Raw genomic sequence first — 21,108 nt, forward strand, 5'->3', positions numbered from 1 at the left:
AGCAACTACAGAAAAATTAAGATGTCATTTTTACGCGCTCGCTAAATAAGTTCGAAACGTTTTAGTTAAGCTCGTGTCACCCTGCTACAGTAGGCCTATTAGGCTTATCCGCGTGTAGACTGTTATACGTAGACAGTGTTTCATCGGAATCAATGTGGACACCTAAAGCTTTTTCTATTTAGGTTCACAAACAAATCTCGTTTCAATGCAGGCCTATGCAGTTGCACTGTAAAGTAAACCTAAATATTGACTACGGGGTGAAATCAATGTGGGTGTTCGTACCGATTTGAATTTACTGTTCATATACAATACGTACACAGTAAATCTGCCATCTCTTCTTTCAGACACTGGTGCCAACGGCGGTCTCAGTAACGATTTATGTTTACCGTTACCGTCATGATCGGTTGTTTTCCAGGTCTAGTGTTTGTAATACGTCTATTTGTTCAGCCCAGGCCGTTGTAGCAGTGCCTCCAGGCTAAATTGCACCTAAGCTTAGAATAAGTGTGAAATCCCCATTTACTTTTTTTTACTCGTATTCATATTCTTACTGTATAATTAGCTCCGGCCTACGGTCCGCACTTTCGTGTCTGACAAACCGTCTCTGGAGGAAGAGATCCCTCACTGAACTCATTTTTTCTCTCGAAGTCTCTTCTGTTTTTTCCCACGTTCCACTTGACATCCTTGAGGGTTTATAGGTTGGTTTGGGGTGACTGATCTGTGGGCATCTATAAAGCCCTCTTTGGCATTGCTTGTAAAAAAAAAAAGGATTGACAAATACAATATTGATTGGATTCCTAGATAAAGATATGTGAACATTAAACTCAAATGAAAAGTATTGGGTTGGATGCTGTCATCTTTGTTTTTTTTGTTTTGACATTTTCTTCAAAGGATATCTGTTAGTGCTTACAACAGTGGGATATGGAGCTATGGTAATTAACTTTCTGGGAAGCACACAAACCGTCCACAAAAAAAATATTTTATTGCATATTGGTCTGCACAGATTTGTGTGAATAATTAATACACATATTATAACGCTATAATAAAACCGATAACATGTCAGGTACTACTACTAAAGCAAGTACTACATAGCTTGTGAGTTAAGGCCAATAGATTTGTGCCCCTTTAAATACAAAGATGTCTGTCTTTCTAATTTATTTTTCTGTCTCTCTCTTTCTCAATTCAATTAAATTCAAAGGGCTTTATTGGCATGAAATAACACATTTCCATATGGCCAAAGCAAAAGAGGAATTACAGAATTATTAATCTATATAAATCACAACCTTATATATAGCCTACTTATATTTTACACACTCATTTACAGAGATACACACACAATAATTAGACATTTACATACCTGTATACACCACACAAGTGTAAAACTTCATATTCACATTCATATTATTATTCAAGAAGTTATATGATTAATGTTGCCAAACGATAAAATATCAAATAAATAATATGAATTCATTTAGATTAAAGCAGGAGAACATGAACACAACATTAAGATTGATTTATTATATTGTTATGTATATAATATTATATTGGTATATATACACACATCAGTCACACACACAGTAGGCTATATGTTGTGTGTGTGCATTGTGTGTGTGTGCACAGTGTGTGTATAAGTCATTCACTATCCCTCAAGTTGTGGCATGCATATTGATACATATTGGACAGCAAGATATGCCCTGTCTCATTCTCCTAGCATTATTTTACCTTTGAGAGGTTACTCAATCTTTTAAATCTGAGATTACAGAGTTGAATTAGTTTTAGTAACCATTCCTTATATTACTGAATGTTTCGCATTGTAGGAGGAAGTGCATTTCTGTCTCAAACTTACATGTCGAACAGTGACCACATATTTTCTCTCTCTCTCTCTCTCTCTCTCTCTCTCTCTCTCTCTCTCTCTCTCTCTCTCTCTCTCTCTCTCTCTCTCTCTCTCTCTCTATGTCTCTCTATGTCTCTCTCATTCTCGCTCTTGTTGATCGAAGTTTGGGGTACCACAATGTCTCTTCCATCCACCTGTGCCTGTAGGTGCGCGCATGATCTGTACGTGTGTTTAATTATTTATTTATTTTTGGCTTAACGTCCATGGCTGATGCTCAGTGGGCTTGTGGCATCGCAAGGTGGTAGAATCAGACCGCTACCGGAACTCTCCAACTCGGTAAATAAGGAAATCAAGGACATTTAAAAGTCAAGCTGGAATTGAAATTACTGCACTTGTATAATTTGGAGGACTTCATTAGACAATTTACTTTTTATATTGTGTGGCTTTTTTTAAACACTGTAGGCTACCTTATACAGATTTATACACTCACATAGCCATTAGCCAATCCACAACGTGCTCCACCATCTGTAGAGCTGAAGGGTAAATATATGTTTAAATCGTGAAAGTAATGGTGGTCGGTGCAGGTGTGTCAGTACGAACAGCGGTAGCCTATACTTAAGGGGCGCGCACGAATGGCGAAGGCCAGTCGCAGTATTCTTATCCCGCTCTGTCGCTATGAGTCTCCTACTGTTTTCTCCTCCATTGCCAAGAATCTGGGAGAGGGACTGGAACACGTGTGTGTTGAAACGCTAGCTAGACCCTATAGACCGTACAAGATGTGTGCTTGAAACGCGCGTAGTGCGGCACGTGTCAGTGAAGAGTGAGCAAAGCGCGCCCTCTTGCCAGTCAGTCCAAGCCGTGGTTGGACTGACTTAGTCAAAGCGAGTTTACCGTTGAACGCTGTCACTAATTATTTTGGGTTTCAAGTTATAGCCTACCTTCCGTTGTCATTTACCATATAACTTTGTGTTTATAGGACCTGGATCACGAGCTCGACTATGGGGCGGGTTTATGCGGGATAACCGATGCCAGTTATCTGAAGTGAAACCGACGAGAGCGGAGTAGGCTACGTTCATGGATGCTCCTGGGACACGGTGGAATGCTACGGAGAAAACCCACTGACTGATTCGGGAGATTACATACCTGTCTATTAACTTGGAGTGTTTCCTTCTCGCTGGAATTGTAGCTTTATGGGAAAGTGCGGCGTCATTTCTTCGCGATAAACCTGCTATGTGTCTTGTGTGGCAAACACCTCGCGGAAGGTGTACAGCGGGATATAGACTGGGACGACTGGAGATCTGCAATTGATACAACACCGTTCTTTTCGAGCGTAATGCACCTGGAATGAGGATAGACGATGGATATAATTTGGGAAATATTTATCATTCTTCAAGCCAACTTTATTGTCTGCATATCAGGTAAGTTTTCGTGAATTGTGTTCATTTCTGTTGTTCTTTCTTAAGTCCGTACATAGTGGGGTTGTAACGGCAGGTGCGTTCATTTAGTGATTGACGCAATATACGTGCGAATTTGTACAATAAAGTTACACGGATTTTAACTGTCGCTTGAATTTTAGTGTGTCATTTTTAACTATTGAAGCCGTCTGAAGTAGGGCATCTCTGGGATGAGAAAAGTCGCCTTTCCCTTAGCCCCCCGCAGATGTTGAGGGACGCTGAACGGTTAATGAAAATGCATTTTAAATAGGCTACCTGTATAGTTGCTGATAGGATTTTGACTTGGGAAAATGTATCCCTTTAAGATGTTGATATAATTCGAGAATTTTATGCCACGAGAAAAACTCAATTCTGGAGGAATTATATGATTATATATAAGAGTGAGTCACATCTATAGATAGAATGTTTCTCATTTCAGATTTATGTCTTGAAAAAAGCAATTATTTGTTTTTATTTATTTATTTTTGATTATATTATCCCCTAACCTGGATTGCATGTTGTAAAAAGGTAGTGTGAAATTAAATAAAACGTGACCTAGGGTTGTATATACTGCAAGATGTCATCGTGGCACCTGCGAGAAAAGGCACGGTCACGTCGAGCAGAGGGGTGGGTGAAATACGAGGCTTTTAACGTGCAGTAGCGCAACATTGAACAGGTCTAGCAAGGTGTTAAGTTGCAGTAGGCCTATATGTAACGTGTTTGCTATTTGATTAAATAGTCGGGTGTGGCGAGATATATGATGTGGAGCTTTGATATTGCTCCATATACTGGAAAGATTCCAAGTAAAAGTATCGAATCAATCCGGAGTTCTAGTCAGATGGACTTACTGCGCGCATCAGTGAGCGCACTTCGCGGCAATGCTCTGCGGCGATGTGTCTTCATGCGTCTCTCATATACCCCTGTAAAGAGAGAGGCATGCGAATCTTCACCAGTGTTTTTATGGCCTATTAAACTTTATTATCTATCTACGCTCATCTATCTACGCCCATATATTCACTCTTAATAGAGACGTTAACGTTTTGGAATAAATGTTTTTTTTTTCACCCTCATGTCCTTGGTTGTCAGTACAACAGCCAGTGTTCCTTTTCTATTAACGCTAGAATTCTTATGCCAGCCCGGGACTCGCGTGCCAGTGGAGGCGCGAATCCAGGGGTGGGTACCCGGTCGTTGGTGTTGACGATGGGAGAAGGCATATTTATGACTTGGCTGTGCGCAAAACCACCCTCTCCCTCCCTTGCGCATCTACGCCTCAGTATGAGCGTATGTTTTACGCACAACTGTCGGTTTACGCACGTCAGTCTCTTCAACCTTCACAGGCCGCACCTCCCTCAGGGCGGAGATAACGACTAGTTATTGAAGACGACACCATTACCAGCCAACCAACCCTCCCACCTCACACGTTTCCCCCCCAGGAACATTCATATACTGTAGAGGCTCTACAGAGCCAGTTTAAGATATAGACATAGGATACATAAGTTCAATAAACTGTTTAGTCATTGTCGATGGAACTCCAACCCTTAATCGAATGCAGAGCAAGTATGACATCCTTGGCGCGTGCCCCCGCCGCTTATGTAACTTTAATCCGTGAGTTCCAGTTCCTTTTAATCCTTTACTTCCGATTGTGTATTGCCATGACAACAAAGTGTGATACTCGTGGGACATCACGGGGTCTCTATGTAACTCGATATTTGTAGGTACGTTGTCACGTCCAATGTTATGATAATGACCAAAAGATACTGTATCTACAGACAGAAATACCAAATGTCTAATCAAATCGGACGGTTTTGCATAGCCCTTGAGAAATTGGAGCAGGCTTATCTATCAGATACAGATCAAACACAATTAAATAGGCAAAGGTTCATTAAAGTGTAGATTGTGTCACTGCCTAATCAGTTAGGTGAAGTAGCCTATAACACAACCAGAAAACTCAACGTTTGTGGATGTATTCTGGAGATATGTGTCTTTTCTAGAGCTTGGGAGAACTTTGCCAAGAGCCCTAGCTCAACATAAATGAAGATGATATCTTAACTGAAGCCTAATCACACAAGCAAAAAAGAATGAACACAAGAAATGAATATGCTAAACATTTGATTTTGGATTATAATGTAATATGCATTATGACTTGATCAAAAACATGACCCAACAGCCAAAAAAACATCTGACACCTGAAATGCAGTGTTAGGAAACACTTTACATCAACGTTACATTGACTACCATGCTGCTACTACTAGCATGTATCTACATAGATAAACAAATAGTAAAAACTGTAGGTACATCGGAACTGCTTAAAAAATATAGTATTAGGTTATTACTTAAGTGCTAGAAGGTGAAGAATGGTGGGAGAAGGTGTAAGGGGAAGTGGGTGTTGTGGAGGGTAGAAGTAGAAGACAGTAGAAGGTTGTGTTACCAAAACAAGATCCATCAACATCTTCTTACTCCTGGAATTCCCAACCTTCCCATGCCAAGTTTCACCTGTGCAATCCTTAAAGTAAATCACAAGTGTAAATGCAGTTCCTATGTACCTACATTGTCATCACTACAGCTATTGCTAAATAGTTACATGGTAGTTAATGTAACCCCAAATGTGAATTATGACAGCTAGTAATAATCCTTTGTTGCTACAGGAGAGAAGAGACAGCTTCCCCACCATCATAAAATCCAATTAAAGTTGTATTATCTTCTAAACTACAATGCTGTTCCTATAGGTATGGGTACATGTAATTACATGGTAGATAATTTAACCTTAATGTAAAAGTGTGGCCCAGTTTTACTGCTAGTCCAGCTTATCCCTTGTCAGAAGGGACAAGGCCAGAAGGCTGTTCAGCTGTGGCCACCCATCCACAGGCTCCCTAGTCTGAATGTGCTGAAAGGCCCATTGTGGGAAGGATTCTAGAAGTGCCAGGTAAACAATTTGGCTTTCTATTCTCCATCTGTTTGCCTGTGTGCTGCTCGCTTTTCCCGTCCACTTAAGCCTCGTCTAACCACGTCCTCAGCAGAAACCCTGTCACTGACAACGGTTGAAACCGTTTTCCTCGTATCTGCAAGTATGTACGACCTCGCAAACATTTACAGACACGCTCCTACACCACCGACACCACCCCCCCCCCCTACACCCACACACACACACTCCTACATTTACACATACACACGCACACAATACTACACTGACACACACCTTCTCTCTCTCTCTCTCTCTCTCTCTCTCTCTCTCTCTCTCTCTCTCTCTCTCTCTCTCTCTCTCTCTCACACACACACACACACACACACACTTGGCCATGTTGTTTATGAACACACACAAACACGTTGTCTCGCACACACATAGGGCACACACACACACACACACACACATGCAAAGCCATCACCTACCTAAACATTATATGAATATCTTTAAGAGTGTCCTACGGAGCGAATAGATGACAGTGTAGATGATTTTAGATGATTATAGATGATTTTAGTGTTATTGTCCTCCAGATTATGGCCTTGCATGGTCTTCATCTAATTCCTGTAAATAATCACATGCTGCACAATATAATTACTGGTTATCCCAGAGCTTCCCCTGCATCAAGGCACATTGTTCTTTGAAGAGAGAGTAAATTAGAAAAACGTCTGAGCATTATTGACCCTGCGCCTCATAATTGCCAGGCTCCAGAATGAGACAAATAGCCAACCGTGATGATGGCATGTCAACTCTTGGCTCAGCGAGACACCGTGTGCAAACAGTCTGGCGTTGGTTATGACCACGTCAACGGCCTTTTCACTGACCCCCTCAACATGACGACGTGAAGAGGAGGAGCCAATGCTCAAGCCCCCTTTCATAACCAGAGAAGGAAGGGACACAGGAAGGGACACAGGAAGTGATGCGGTCCTGCTTCCTGTTTCCAGGTTGTTCTGGCAGGTTGAGCTGTGCTACGTGGAGATCATGGAGGTTGAATACATCAAGAAGGTTTTCCTGGTAGGGCTGAGACTCACTGAAAGACTATGCAAGGCCTTTCTCTCCTCTCTCTCTCCTCTCTCTCGCCTCTCTCTCTCCTTCCTTCCACCCTTTTCCTCTTTCTCTCCGCAGCCTCCTCCTTTCTCACGCTCCCTCCAAATGTTCCTTTCCCTCACGCTCTCTCTCTCTCTCTCTCTCTCTCTCTCTCTCTCTCTCTCTCTCTCTCTCTCTCTCTATCTCTCTCTCTCTCTCTTCTCTCTCTCTCTCTCTCTCTGTCTGCCTCTCTATTTCTCCCTCTCTCTTTCTCAACTTCCTGCTCTCTTTCTCTGCCTCTCTTCCACACTCAGTATCACACACTCCCTCCCCTTCTCTCCCCCTTTTCTTTCTCCCTCTCTCTCCCTGGACTTAGCTGAATACCTTAGTGAGAGGTAAATGGAATACTGGTTTGATTAATTTAAAGCTTTTCATTTTTGGGTCTTGGTAGACGTTGTTTAGTCTTTATGAAGGCGGTAAGCGATGGCTTAATGTTGCCTTTGTCCCCCTGATGCCCTGCCCACTGTGTAGTTATCTTCCTGCAGTAATGACTCTGCTTACTGCTTATTTATCACAGTGGGTTCCTCTCTCTCTCTCTCTCTCTCTCTCTCTCTCTCTCTCTCTCTCTCTCTCTCTCTCTCTCTCTCTCTCTCTCTCTCTCCCTCTCTCTCTCTCCCTCTCTCTCACACACAAGCGCGCGACACACCACGCCACTGCTGCCTTCTCTCTGCCCAGGCTACCACCAGCCTCCTCACTGAACTGTGAGTAACAGCATCACGCAGTGACCCCTCCCCTCCCCCCTTTCCACTTCTCTCCCCCGCTCCCCCTCTCCTCTCCTCTTCTCCTCTCAGTTCTAACCTGATGTCTGATTCCAGATGCACGCAGACCCTGACAGGGAGGCAACATATCCACACTTAATCTCTTAATCCCCTACACATGTGTGTCCTATAACAGGGACACTGAGAGAGAGAGAGAGAGAGAGAGGTGCGGAGGGTCGGTAATCAGTACGTAGCCAGTCTGTGTTCCATGTCGCTGTGTCATTCCTCCTCCTAGATACATGGAGTGTCTGCACACGTTTTAAACGTTTTCTTCATTCATCCGACACGTGTGTCTACACTAACGTGCAAATAGTAAGCGTAGAAAAGCCCAGAAGAACTTAAAATATCAAAAGTGTATAGTTCTTGCAGTATTTACCAGGCAAAAGAACCACACCTCAGCTACCAGGCTTCATAGCTACAGTAGTAATATAGGCTGCATGATGGCGCATGTACAGCCACCACTACAAGAAGGTGTTGGAAAGCCCCGGAGTGTGTGTGTGTGTGTGTGTGTGTATGTGTGTGCATGTGGGTATGTGTGTGAAGACATGCTTCTCTCTAAAGGCTTTGGTAGGAATTACACAGCAACAGATAATGACTCAAAGATGGCTTACAGTAAGTATGTGTTTGTGTGTGTGTGCTTAGGACTCTCTAACATTAACAACCGCAAACACCATAGTGGGCTGGAGCCGCGGGCTCTCCAGGGGCCACACAGAGGCCCAGTGTTTTACAAGTCAGCACTGAGACTGGATTAATATGAGTGTGTGTGCCAACAGAGTGTGTGTGTGTGTGTATGCCAGGAACTGTAAGTCACCTGATCTAAACTAGGGTCTTAGGGAAATGGAGTCTTTTGGCCCAGAGTTCCCTCTCTGATCAACAGCACTGGGCTGGAAGGGGGCATTGAGGCTTGTGGGGTTTGAGGGAGTGGGGGGAGGGGGGGGGGGGGCATTGCGGAGCAGGGGAGGGGGGAGGGGGGGTCAGTGACAGTTGTTTTTAAATGACTGGAGACAGGGTGTCGTATATGGAGAGACTGGAGACAGGGTGTTGTATATGGAGAGACTGGAGACAGGGTGTTGTATATGGAGAGACTGGAGACAGCGTTTAGTTCCCGGGCTGAGAGCAGTCATGCTGTCTCTACACTGAGCTGTCACTGCAGGGAAAAACAAATGGTGCCGCCTCAATTATGGATCGGTCTCTCTGCCCCTCTTCCAATCTCTTCAATCTTTTTCTCTTTTCTGATCTCATCTTCTGAGCGTGGCCAAAGAATGACATACAGTTTTCCTCCGCCAGTTCTAAAACCAAAACGTAATCAGAGAGAGATGGGGAAAGAAAGAGAGAGAGAGAGAGGTGTGGAGGGAAATATCCTATCCATCATAGGGACTTGGCATATATTGGGATTGAGAGATGGAACGAGAGACAGATGGACAGAGAGAGAGAGGCAGGGATAGATGGGGAGAGAGAGAGAGAAAGAGAGAGAGAGAGAGAGAGAGAGAGAGAGGGATGGATGGAGGGAGGTAGAGATACGTGTACCTGTCTACCTGTCTACCTGGCTGCCTGGCTGCCTGTCTCTGAAGCCAGCTGTGTTGGACAGAGTGGAATAGTGAGGGTCTAACATCATGTAGTCCTTGAGCTCTAGATAGGAAACCAATATCAGACACTCCAGCTTGTTTGAGTGTATCTATAGCGGCTGTGTCTCTGATACATGGCCAAACACATGCTGCACCCCCCCCCCCCACACACACACACACACACCCACACACTCTACATTTCAAAACACACGTACACCCACACTTTCCACTTCAAACACACACACACTCCAACATACAGTGTGCAACATTAAAGGGAGCTACCAACAGTATGACTGCCAGAGATAATGATCTCATAAGTCAGTAAGCACAGCTGCTGGCAAGGTCAAACGTCCTTTATACAGACACATGCAGCCACTGTCTCTGTCTCGACCCTGTCTCTCTCTCTCTCAGGGTCTCTCTTCATTGCCCTCTCTCTCTCTCTCTCTCTCTCTCTCTCTCTCTCTCTCTCTCTCTCTCTCTCTCTCTCTCTCTCTCTCTCTCTCTCTCTCTCTCTTTCAGGGTCTCTTTATCGCCATCTCTCTGTATCTCTCACTCTTTCTCTCAGGGTCTCTCCCCTCTCTCTCTCTCTCTCTCTCTCTCTCTGTGTCTCTCTCTGTCTCTCTCTCTGTCTCTCTTCATCTTTCTCACTGTTTCTCCCCCCCCCCCTTTTTCTTCATGGATGGGTTGCTGGATAGCCCTGGCAAGCTGAGGAATACAAATGGAGGAGGTCTGTCAATGATATGAAAATGAAGTGTTTATTTACCGAGAGTGTCTGAGTTTATGGAGGCTTGAGCTGGTTTGGGGCTGGACGTCACCAGGGATCTGAGTGGGGGGACGAGACAGCCTCCATCTGCTCTGAACCTGTCCTTCTCTCCTCCACTCCTCCTCTCATCCACTCCTCCTCCTTCTTTCCTCCACTCTTCCTTCTCTCATTCACTCCTCCTCCTGTCCTCCTCCTTCTCTCATCCATTCCTCCTCCTCCACTCCTCCCCCTTCTCTCCTCCACTCTTCCTTCTCTCATTCACTCCTCCTCCTGTCCTCCTCCTTCTCTCATCCATTCCTCCTCCTCCACTCCTCCCCCTTCTCTCCTCCACTCCTCCTCCTCTCCTCCACTAGCTTCCTCCTCTCCTCCTCCTCTCATTCTCTCTACCTTCTCCTCTCTTCCTCTCCCCCACTCATCCTCCCCTCCTCCCCTGAGCACCTGGAGCAGTACCAGGGTGTCTCAGTCCCTGTCCGTTAGGGAATGGACTTCCTGTCCTGAGAGAAAGGATCAAAGAGGGAATCGCTAGACCGACGCCCCGCCCTCTCCTTTCCTCCTCCTCTCCTCCATTCCTCCATCCTCTCCTCCATTCCTCCATCCTCTCTTTCATTCCTCCACTCCTTCATCCCTTCCTCCTCCATTCCTTCCTTCACCCCCCTCCCTTCTCCTCTGCAGAGATACATCAGTATGAAGGGTATGTATTCACACTCAGCATATCCACCAGTAGCACCGCGCCCCTCCCTTTTTTGACTATATCTTAATTGATGTTGTCTCAAATCAGCATGGAGCAAGGGAAACTAACAACCATCTATCATTTTACTGCTCATCTCTCCACCCCCTCCCTCCCTCCCTCCCTCCCTCCCTCCCTCCCTCCCTCCCTCCCTCCCTCCCTCCCTCCCTCCCTCCCTCCCTCCCTCCCTCCCTCCCTCCCTCCCTCCCTCCCTCCCTCCCTCCCTCCCTCCCTCCCTCCCTCCCTCCCTCCCTCCCTCCCTCCATCAAATCCCTCCCTTCCTCCATCTCCTCCTCTTCCCTCCCTCTCTCCTCTCCCCATTCCTTTATCCCCCTCCCTACCCCCATTTCTTTATCCCCCCTCCTTCCCCCCCCTTCCTCTCTCCGTGTCTTCGTCTGCGTTTCCCTTTATAGATTGGAGGCTTTTCCTTTTTGCTGATGCCAGTAAGTGTGTTTCGGGGCCACGGCCAAGCATAGTGGGGAATTCAACTAAACTTTAACTCTCACACACACACACACCCACACACCCACAAAAGTCCTTGCACACACCCTGACACACACACAGTTATTTTGTGCACATGCATGGACACACACACATGGACACATACACACACCACACACAGACGCATACACACACACTCACCCAAAGATACACACACACACATCAACCTCTGCTGATAAGGAGCAGGAAGTCTCAATTTTTATGCTGCTACTTCCTGTGTGCCAGGGGACACGCAGCCAATCAAATACTCTTCTGACAGGGGAAATACAGCAGCCAATCACAGCCCCTGCTGTCAAGGGACATGCAGCCAATCACAGCCTCTGCTGCCAAGGGGACACGCAGCCAATCACAGCGTCTGCTGGCATCATGAAGCTCCTCATTGGGAGGCATCAGACTGGAATAATGAACCTTGACTAAATGAGACTGAACACAGAAATGCTCTGAGTATTATTATGATTAGTCTTCTCAGTTACAATTAGAATAAGAGGCATGTGGAGCTACACACAGAGACAGACAATTAGAGAGAGAGAGAGAGAGAGAGAGAGAGAGAGAGAGAGAGAGAGAGAGAGAGAGAGAGAGAGAGAGAGAGATGGGCTGAAATGGAGGGATGGAGAGGAAAATGATTGAGAGAAAGAGGGAAAGGTAGAGACGATGGGACACAGAGAAAAGAGGGGTGGAGAGAGAAAGGATAGAGAGGAAGAGAGGGATTGTACAAGAGAGAGCTAGACCGAGGTGAGGGGACGTTGAGAGGATGTTTCTGTGTCTTCCCTCACGGCAGCAGCTTGTAACGGGATCATATCCTCCAGCTTCTCTAAAGCCACTTTATATTACAACACAGGATCCCAAGGGTCACACAAACACACACGCACACACACACACACGCACACACACACATGCATACTTACAAACATATGCTTACACACATACACAGGCACATGGTTAAAGCCATCCCTCTCTGTCCTCACACCCCAATATGCTTACACACACACACACACATACACACGCACACACACACACACACACACACTCACTCACAGACAGGCACACACTCCATCTCTGTGTCCTCCCACCCAGTCTTATGGAAAGGTCTCAAGGACTCATAACATAACGTCTCCAATTTCTGCCGCTGACTCAGAAGTCTTTACAGAGCTGCCAGTGTCGCTTGACCCCTTTCAGCCTTGCTGATAAGACAGTGCTGGAACGCCCCTGCAGTACGACCATGCAGCCTTCAGCTCGCTAGAGGATGCCTGGGCCTGAGTGCTGTGGTTGTCAATGGCCCTCGTTGCATTTTCCACAGAGCGTGTTCAGGGAAACGTGGCTCAGAACAGCAGACGTGTCCTCAGCCTCACTGGAATGTGTTTGTGTGGCGGGACACTCCTGAGGCAGATAAAGAGGAGGTGGAGAGGGGGTGGAGAGGGGGTGGAGGAGGTGGAGGAGGTGGAGGAGGTGGAGGAGGTGGAGGAGGTGGAGAGGGGGTGGAGAGGGGTGGAGGAGGTGGAGGAGGTGGAGAGGGAGTGGAGAAGAGGAGAGGAGGTGAAGGAGGTGGAGAGGGAGTGGAGAGGGGGTGTAGAAGAGGAGAGGAGGTGAAGGAGGTGGAGAGGGAGTGGAGAGGGCGTGGAGAAGAGGAGGAGAGGAGGAGAGGAGGTGAAGGAGGTGGAGAGGGATGGAGGAGGTGGAGAGGGGGTGGAGAAGAGGAGGAGAGGAGGAGAGGAGGTGAAGGAGGTGGAGAGGGGGTGGAGAAGAGGAGAGGAGCTGAAGGAGGTGGAGAGGGAGTGGAGAGGGGGTGGAGAAGAGGAGGAGAGGAGGTGAAGGAGGTGGAGAGGGAGTGGAGAGGGGGTGGAGAAGAGGAGGAGAGGAGGAGAGGAGGTGAAGGAGGTGGAGAGGGGTGGAGGACGTGGAGAGGGGGTGGAAAAGGGGCGGAGAGGGGGGAAGGGGTGGAGAGGGGGTGGAGAAGAGGAGGAGAGGAGGTGAAGGAGGTGGAGAGGGGTGGAGGAGGTGGAGAGGGGGTGGAGAGGAGGTGGACAGGGGTGGAGGAGGTGGAGAGGTGGTGGAAGGGGCGTGGTCTGGGGATGGAGGAGGTGGAGAGGGGGTGGAGAGGGGGTGGAGAGGGGGTGGAGAAGAGGAGGAGAGGAGGTGAATGAGGTGGAGAGGGGTGGAGGAGGTGGAGAGGGGGTGGAGAGGAGGTGGACAGGGGTGGAGGAGGTGGAGAGGTGGTGGAGGGGGCGTGGTCTGGGGGTGGAGGAGGTGGAGAGAGGGTGGAGAGGGGGTGGAGAGGAGGTGGAGAGGGGGTGAAGAGGGGTGGAGTAGGTGGAGAGGTGGTGGAGGGGGCGTGGTCTGGGAGTGGAGGAGGTGGAGGTGGAGATGAGGTGGGGAGGGGGTGGAGGAGGTGGAGAGGGGTGGAAGAGGTGGAGAGGGGGTGGAGTGATGGTGGAGGGGGCGTGGTCTGGGGGTGGAGAGGGGTGGAAGAGGTGGAGGAGGTGGAGAGGAGGTAGAGTGGGGGTGCAGGAGGTTGAGAGGAGGTGGTCTGGGGGTGGAGGGGTTGGAGGAGGTGGAGACGGGGTGGATTGGGGGTGGAGGAGGTGTGAGGGCTGGGGGAGCAGCACTGGCTACTTCCACTTCATTTGACATTAAAAGTGGAAAAAGCAATCCATCTCTCTGAGAAAGGGCTTGACAAAGGGGATTGCTCACATCCGTTTCTGCTGGGCTAAATGCCTGTTCCCGGTCCACCCCTCCACCCCCTGGGCCTTTGGGGAACGAAATGTTGTTTTGTGACCAGTCCACGTTGTTGATTGTCCAGTCGATCGGCTTGACAGGGAAAAAGGGAAATCTGCCGCTCATGTCTGGCCTGGACATCTCTGAGGGTGAGGACAGGTGCAGCTCAGTGAGCACGTGACTGCAGACTCAAGGTCCCAGGTTCAAATCCCCCCCTGCTTGTCGCTGTGGATGAAATAAATACAGAGGGAAGCTCTCTCCGGCAGTTAGGGCACTTCCCCCCTGGGACAAAACACGTCGTTTGGAACATGCCGTCTTCCATTAAAAAGAGGCAGGGGGCGGAAGCCTTCCACCCCCGTGATTAAACTTTGCTCTGGTGTTGCGCCAGATGAACAGAGCAGGAATTGGAGGTGTGAAAAGCAATATATCTGAAACTGGCCTGGGAATTACCAGGTCACAGCCTGCTCTGTGTAGTATCTCCCCCATAACACTACCCAGCCTCCACCCAGCCTCTACCCAGCCTCCACCCAGCCTCCACCCAGCCTCTACCCAGCCTCCACCCAGCCTCCACCCAGCCTCTACAGCATCTCCCCCATTACACTACCCAGCCTCCACCCAGCCTCCACCCAGCCTCCACCCAGCCTTACACCATCTCCCCCATTACACTACCAAGCCTCCACCCAGCCTCTACCCAGCCTCTACAGCATCTCCTCTATGACACTACCCAGCCTCAACCCAGCCTCAACCCAACCTCCACAGCATCTCCTCCATTACACTACCCAACCTTTGTCCAGCCTCTACCCAGCCTCTGTATCTGGGATTCCACCCACTCCTCCTCACCTCCATTACTCCAGCCCTCCTCCCCGGTTCACAGTTTCCATCTGCAGTTCACACACCAGACATACACCAGATCCATCGGATCAGTGGGCTGGCTGGGAATGAAGAGACAGGAGACATAATGTAAACACAACCTAACACAACACGCGGTGAATGTCACAGATTCATGTTTGCACATTTTCACACGAAAACACGTTTTCATCCATACGTACGTACACGGGGGGATTTGAACCTGCGATCCCCTGATCTGCTCTACCACCGGGCCACACCTGCCTCCCCTATCCAGCACCTAACATGGCCGCCACGCTGGGTTTGTGTGTGAAATTCCTAACAACATGTTTGACGTTCCCCTCTGTTCTTCTGTGTCCCACAGCGCAGCCGAACCCCCCTAAAATCCACGAGGGTTGGTGGGCCTACAAGGAGGTTGTCCAAGGCAGCTTTGTTCCAGGTAAGAGTCTCCGGTAACCACGAGGCCGCGCGGCTCCGCCCCGCTGCTTCCCACTGTGCGCTGCGGAAGCAGCAGGGATCTTTTCCACTCGGTGGCGAAACCACCTTGCCGTGGGCAATGTATTATTATTATTACTATTTTTTGCATTTGTGACAATACTTCTTTCTTTGCCCTTTCTGCATAGCTGATGTTGTTTTTGTTGCTGATTGATTGACAGGTGCACAAGGTTCTTTCTGGCTTTCATTTCCCTGTCAGCCTCGTTCCTTTATTCCCTGGCTTGTATTTCCCTCTCTCGCTTCCTCTCTCCTGCTCCCGCTCTCTCTCTTCCTCTTTCTCTCCCCTCTTCTCCCTCCTTTGCTCTTCTCTCTCTCTCTCTCTCTCTCTCTCTCTCTCTCTCTCTTTCAACCACTTTTGATGAGGCTTCTGGGTGTGTGTGTGTGTGTGTGTCAAGCGCCATCAGTCAGAAGTTATTAACTGAGCAGCATGTGTGCAAGAAAGGTGGAACAGTGTGTCTGTATGTGCGTGGATTTGTGTGTGTGCATGTCTGTGTGTGTGTGTGTGTGTGAGAGCACACCGACGAACACCCTCAAACACACACACACACACACACACACATCCCCGCAGACTCGCACTATAATGGGACTTCAGCCACCATGAATGAGCCGAAATGAAACGTAAAGTTTTGGGCGAGAAACCAGACATCACTCTTCATACGAGGTGTAATGGACTAGATGAAGCTAACCTGCTTTGTGGGCGCTCAGAACCTGGGGGAGCAGACAGGCTGATGCTGCAGGGGAGTTGATGCACATTCATTAAAAAAAACAATTTGTGCAGGAATGACACGGAGTAATGCCCGCATGCTTTCACTGACTCTGCACTGCAGTTCAATGCGTTTGACTTTGACTTTTTCAAAATGGCCGCGGTTGTATTTTTTAAGTCGGTAATACGTCCTCAAAAGTTGAGGGAACCACACAGTGGTTTCACAACTGCTGCCTAGTAGCCTATTGGTGGAGCGCAGAGTAGGAAGTAAGCAGGACTTGGGAGCTGTGTCTTCATGGTTTCCTCCCGTTCATTACCATGCTAACATCCTCTCCTAGCTTATGTCTCAATAACTGACCTTTCCCAACCCTAAGGGGCCTTTCAAAGTTGTTCCAATTACGCCTTAACATTTAGCAAAGGTCAGTTAGTAGTATAAGTATCTCCAATCTCCCCTCCTCCCTGCCTCCTTCCAACCCCCTCTTCTTCCATCCCTCCGCCCTCCCTCCACTGCCCTCTCCATCCATCCCTCCAACCCTCCTTCCTCCACCCTCTCCCTCCCTCTGTCTCTCCCTCCCTCCCCTCCTCCCTGCTTCCTCCCACACCCCTATCCCATCCTCCCTCCCAGTGTACACCAGTAGCTCAAGTATGATAGAGATAGAGATGGACAGGGAGAGAGGGAATTGAGAGAGATAAAGAGAGAGAAATAAAGAGAGAGAGAGACAGAGAAAAGAGAGAGGAGAAAAGAGAGGGAATGGAGATAGAGTTGAAAGAGAGCGAAAGAGAGAGAGGCAGCCAGGTTGAAGGCGTATATCTTCTAAATGATTCAAGAGGGTGAGGAGAATGTTGTCGGGGATGCAGGGAAATGACTTCCATCCAGCCAGACATCAGAGCTACACATGAAAAATCCCAATTGGGGAACGTGGGACATTGATGAAATCATCAATTTGGAATCCATTTGAAATATCCCACTGGCAAGTGGTAGGTACTGTAACTGATAGGCTGATCCACAGTAGGGCAGATTCAGATACACTGCTTCAGACAGGCTGATTCAGATACACTGCTTCAGACAGGCTGATTCAGATACACTGCTTCAGACAGGCTGATTCAGATACACTGCTTCAGACAGGCTGATTCAGACTGATCCAAAGAATGATCCACTGAGTACACTTAAATCAAATTTCAAGATATTAAATACTATTGGGACTGTGCTTGAAGTTGACTGATGTTGTTTATTCACTTATTGAGAACTTGAAGTACTTATACTTTGTAAGTATACTAATGTTTATTTTCACTTGGATCGAAAGCCTGCACCGAACTTGACTGAATTACCCCCAAAACGAAACTCTTTATGTAAGTCACCTAGATCTTATTGTGGCGCTATGACACTGAAATGACTCATCATTTATTTACAAATAATTGTTGGTTCATAACCAACACAATCACAACTGTCACAACAGTTTACAAAAAGCCTCTCGTCACCCAGCCTTCATAATCCTCCTTCGTTCCCCAACCATCAAGGCTCCTCTGCCAGTGTTTTCCTCCTAGAACAGGAAATTGATTAACAATTTTTTTTTTCTTCCCACCAGTGCATGTTGATACAGGGGTATAATACCAGGCCAATTAGCAGCTCCAGGTTTGCCGGCTGCCCTCCCAGTGTCCAAAACTCAGCGTCGCGAGACCTCTCCTCAGGCTTAGTGGCTAATACCGCAGATAAGCCCTCCCCAATCAATGGAGGATGCTAATTGGCTGTTGGTTGGCTTGCCGCACGGCGGCGGGGCGTGGCGTGAGGCAGACAGGAAGTTCCCTGTGGAAGGGGTGGCGGTTCCTGATCGAAACCCAATTAAAGGAGGGGGGGGGGGGGGATGGGGGGGGAGGAAGAGGGAGGAAGAGGCCATGCCTGATTTGTGCCCAGTACTTTATTGGAGGAAAATGGATCTCCAATAGTACTTTGCCAGCTTGTTTCTGGTTTACTGTTCCTCAAGACTGGTCCTTCTGTGTGTGTGTGTGTGTGTGTGTGTGCGGTTGTGTAGGTTGGTAAGTGGGGAAGGGGGGGGGTATTAGTAATACACTCATTAAAGATGCGCTCAATATAGAAATGGGTGGATTGTTATTGTTATCTCTCAGATGTTTTACCATGTGTGTGTGTTTGTGTGTATATCTGTCTGTGTGTGTCCTGGATCACACTGACTGGCTAGTAGTTAGAAAGCTGACATGTTCATGTTCATCCTGAGTAGGTACGTGTGTGTGTATGTGTGTGTGTGTGTGTATGTGTGCAAACAGAAGGTTGACATCTTCCACCCTTAACTGCGTCAGTGTGATGTGGTGTCAGCACCTCTCTGTCGTCACAGCGACCAGCTTGGTCTCTTGAACTGACTCGGAGACAGCTAGAACATGCACATGAAACACACCCAAGCATTCTGACACACACTCTCACACAGACACATACTGTCACGCACACTCCCCCCCCTTTCTCTCTCTCTCTCTCTCTCTCTCTCTCTCTCTCTCTCTCTCTCTCTCTCTCTCTCTCTCTCTCTCTCTCTCTCTCTCACTCTCTCTCTTACACACACACACACACACACACAGACACACACACTCCACACACAGACACACTTGTACAGAGTGCAGTGAGCTCAATGACAGCCGTGAGTATTAAGGGGTTGTGTGATGGATGTGGTGCAGAAAGGATGGCCCTCCTAACCTCTCCTATTTACCCTCTACTGACTGACAGCAGGGAGAGGAGAGGAGAGGAGGAGGAGAAGGACAGAGGAGGAGAGGAGAGGGGAAAGGTGGAGCGGGGGAGGTGGAGAGATGAGAGGAGGAGGAGGAGAAGGGGAGGAGGACAGAAGAGGAGAGTGGGATGAGGAGAGCAGAGGGCACCACCAGGCTGTAAATATGACATGTCATTCACAGTCACCCTCCAAAGATGAGCACAGACAGTTTTCTCACCTCTCCAAATCCCTCCATTCCACGGATGGTGTGAATCCCTGGTCACCTGTCAATCACCCAATACCAGCCGGAGAAGAGGCACACAGATTAACAAGAGGGGGGAAGAGAGTAAGAGGGTGGAAAGAGGAAAGGAAGGGGGGGGTGGAGATAAAGAGAGGAGGACAGAGAGAGAGGCGAGGGTGACAGAGAGAGTGTGTAATGGGGATAGGTAAAGAGAACAAGAGAGAGAGAGAGAGAGAGAGAGAGAGAGAGAGAGAGACAGGGGGGGTGGGGTGGGTTAGGGAGATAGGGGGATAGGCAAAGAGAACGAGAGAGAAAGGGCAAGAGAGACAGACAGAGAGAGAGAACTTTGAGCAGATCTACCGCTGCTTAATACAGAATGTGGATCATTGAACATATGCTCCGTCAAGGCTGTCAGAATATGTCTTCCCTCCTTCATCACTAGCTTCACCTAGCTGTGATTCATCCTCACCTCTCTCCCCCCCTCCCCTCTCTCTCTCTCTCTCTCTCTGTTACTGTCTCTTTCAGCCTTTCCCCCTCTCTCCATCTCTCTCCCTCTCCCTCCTCTTTGCCTGTATCCCTCTCTCTCTCTCTTTCCCTCAGTCTCTCATTCCCTCAACCTCTCTCTCTCTCTGACTCTCAATTTCAGTTCAATTTCCCAAGTTCATTGTTGCTTTATTGGCACGACAAAAATCTTTGATTCACCCCAGAATTAAATAAATAAAAACGACACCAAAATAAATTCCGTCATTCTTCTCCCTCTCCGTCTCTCATCCCCTTCATCTCTCTCATTCTTTCTTTCTCTCCCTTTGTGTGATGGATTTGCTTTGCGGCGGTCGCTGTGTGGAGGCCTGAGACAGTAAGCACCACCCTGACTCAGATTCATATCTCACACTTATTCAATATGGAGCCAACTCCATTTGCCCAACAAATCATAGCACAAGGTTCTTACATTAAATAAGAAACTCTGCCACAGCTGAGAATCATCACCTGCTTTTTTTGTTACGAATCGTTGTGCATATATATATCTCTTATACCATCGTCTGGGTGAATACCTGATTCTGATTGGCTGCCGCTGCAGGGGTGGCCATTATCAGGTGATATATGGATACCTACTAAGTAGTTCCAGCAAAACCTTCTGTTCATCGTTCTAAATTATTGCACTGGCTACATAGTATGAGCCCGTATTTACGTAAATAAGTAACCATAGCAACAGGGATGCAGTCAAATCCTTTTCAGTTTATTGAAACACTTTAACAAGCTAAATATGTTTTCAATGAGTGAATTCAACATTTCTTTTAACTTATTTGGAGAATATACAAATTAATAAACATTCTTAATTTATTGTGTCACAACCGCTTATCTCACATCCCATTCGCTATTCACCTCGCTTGTCTATCTACCTTCAGTTAGGCTGCTATTCACCTCGCTACTGTATCTACCTTCAGCCAGGCTGCTATTCACCTTGCTAGCCAATCTACCTTCAGCCAGGCTGCTATTCACCTCACTAGTCTATCTACTTTCAGTAAGGCTGCTATTCACCTCACTAGTCTATCTACCTTCAGTAAGGCTGCTATTCACCTCATTAGTCTATCTACCTTCAGTAAGGCTGCTATTCACCTCATTAGTCTATCTGTCTTTACTGTTTGTCAATCATACACAATGTTATAGCCTTTGAATCTTGCTAGCATAACGTTAGCTTTCAGGCTAATAGCTCAGCCAAAGGAAAGCCGGTGTTGGTTCTATGAGCTGAGCGTACTAGAAATATCAGAGTTGGCTAACG

The 21,108-nt window shown here is 47.6% G+C and overlaps 1 protein-coding gene across 1 annotated transcript in view; it reads left to right on the forward strand.

Annotated features, from left to right (window-relative positions):
* Positions 1 to 2,704: 2,704 nt before the first annotated feature.
* Positions 2,705 to 21,108, forward strand: part of ca10a (carbonic anhydrase 10 (inactive)a) — a 109,680-nt gene continuing 91,276 nt past the window's right edge. Inside the window, exons 1-2 of the mRNA XM_084670594.1 lie at positions 2,705 to 3,249; positions 15,546 to 15,620. Coding sequence (XP_084526720.1) covers positions 3,189 to 3,249; positions 15,546 to 15,620 — 136 coding nt within the window. The 5' untranslated portion in view covers positions 2,705 to 3,188. The remainder of the gene's footprint in view (positions 3,250 to 15,545; positions 15,621 to 21,108) is intronic.

The sequence above is a fragment of the Hypomesus nipponensis genome, chromosome 13 (genome assembly GCF_054491055.1).
Source record: "Hypomesus nipponensis isolate SF chromosome 13, ASM5449105v1, whole genome shotgun sequence".
Classification (NCBI taxonomy): domain Eukaryota; kingdom Metazoa; phylum Chordata; class Actinopteri; order Osmeriformes; family Osmeridae; genus Hypomesus; species Hypomesus nipponensis.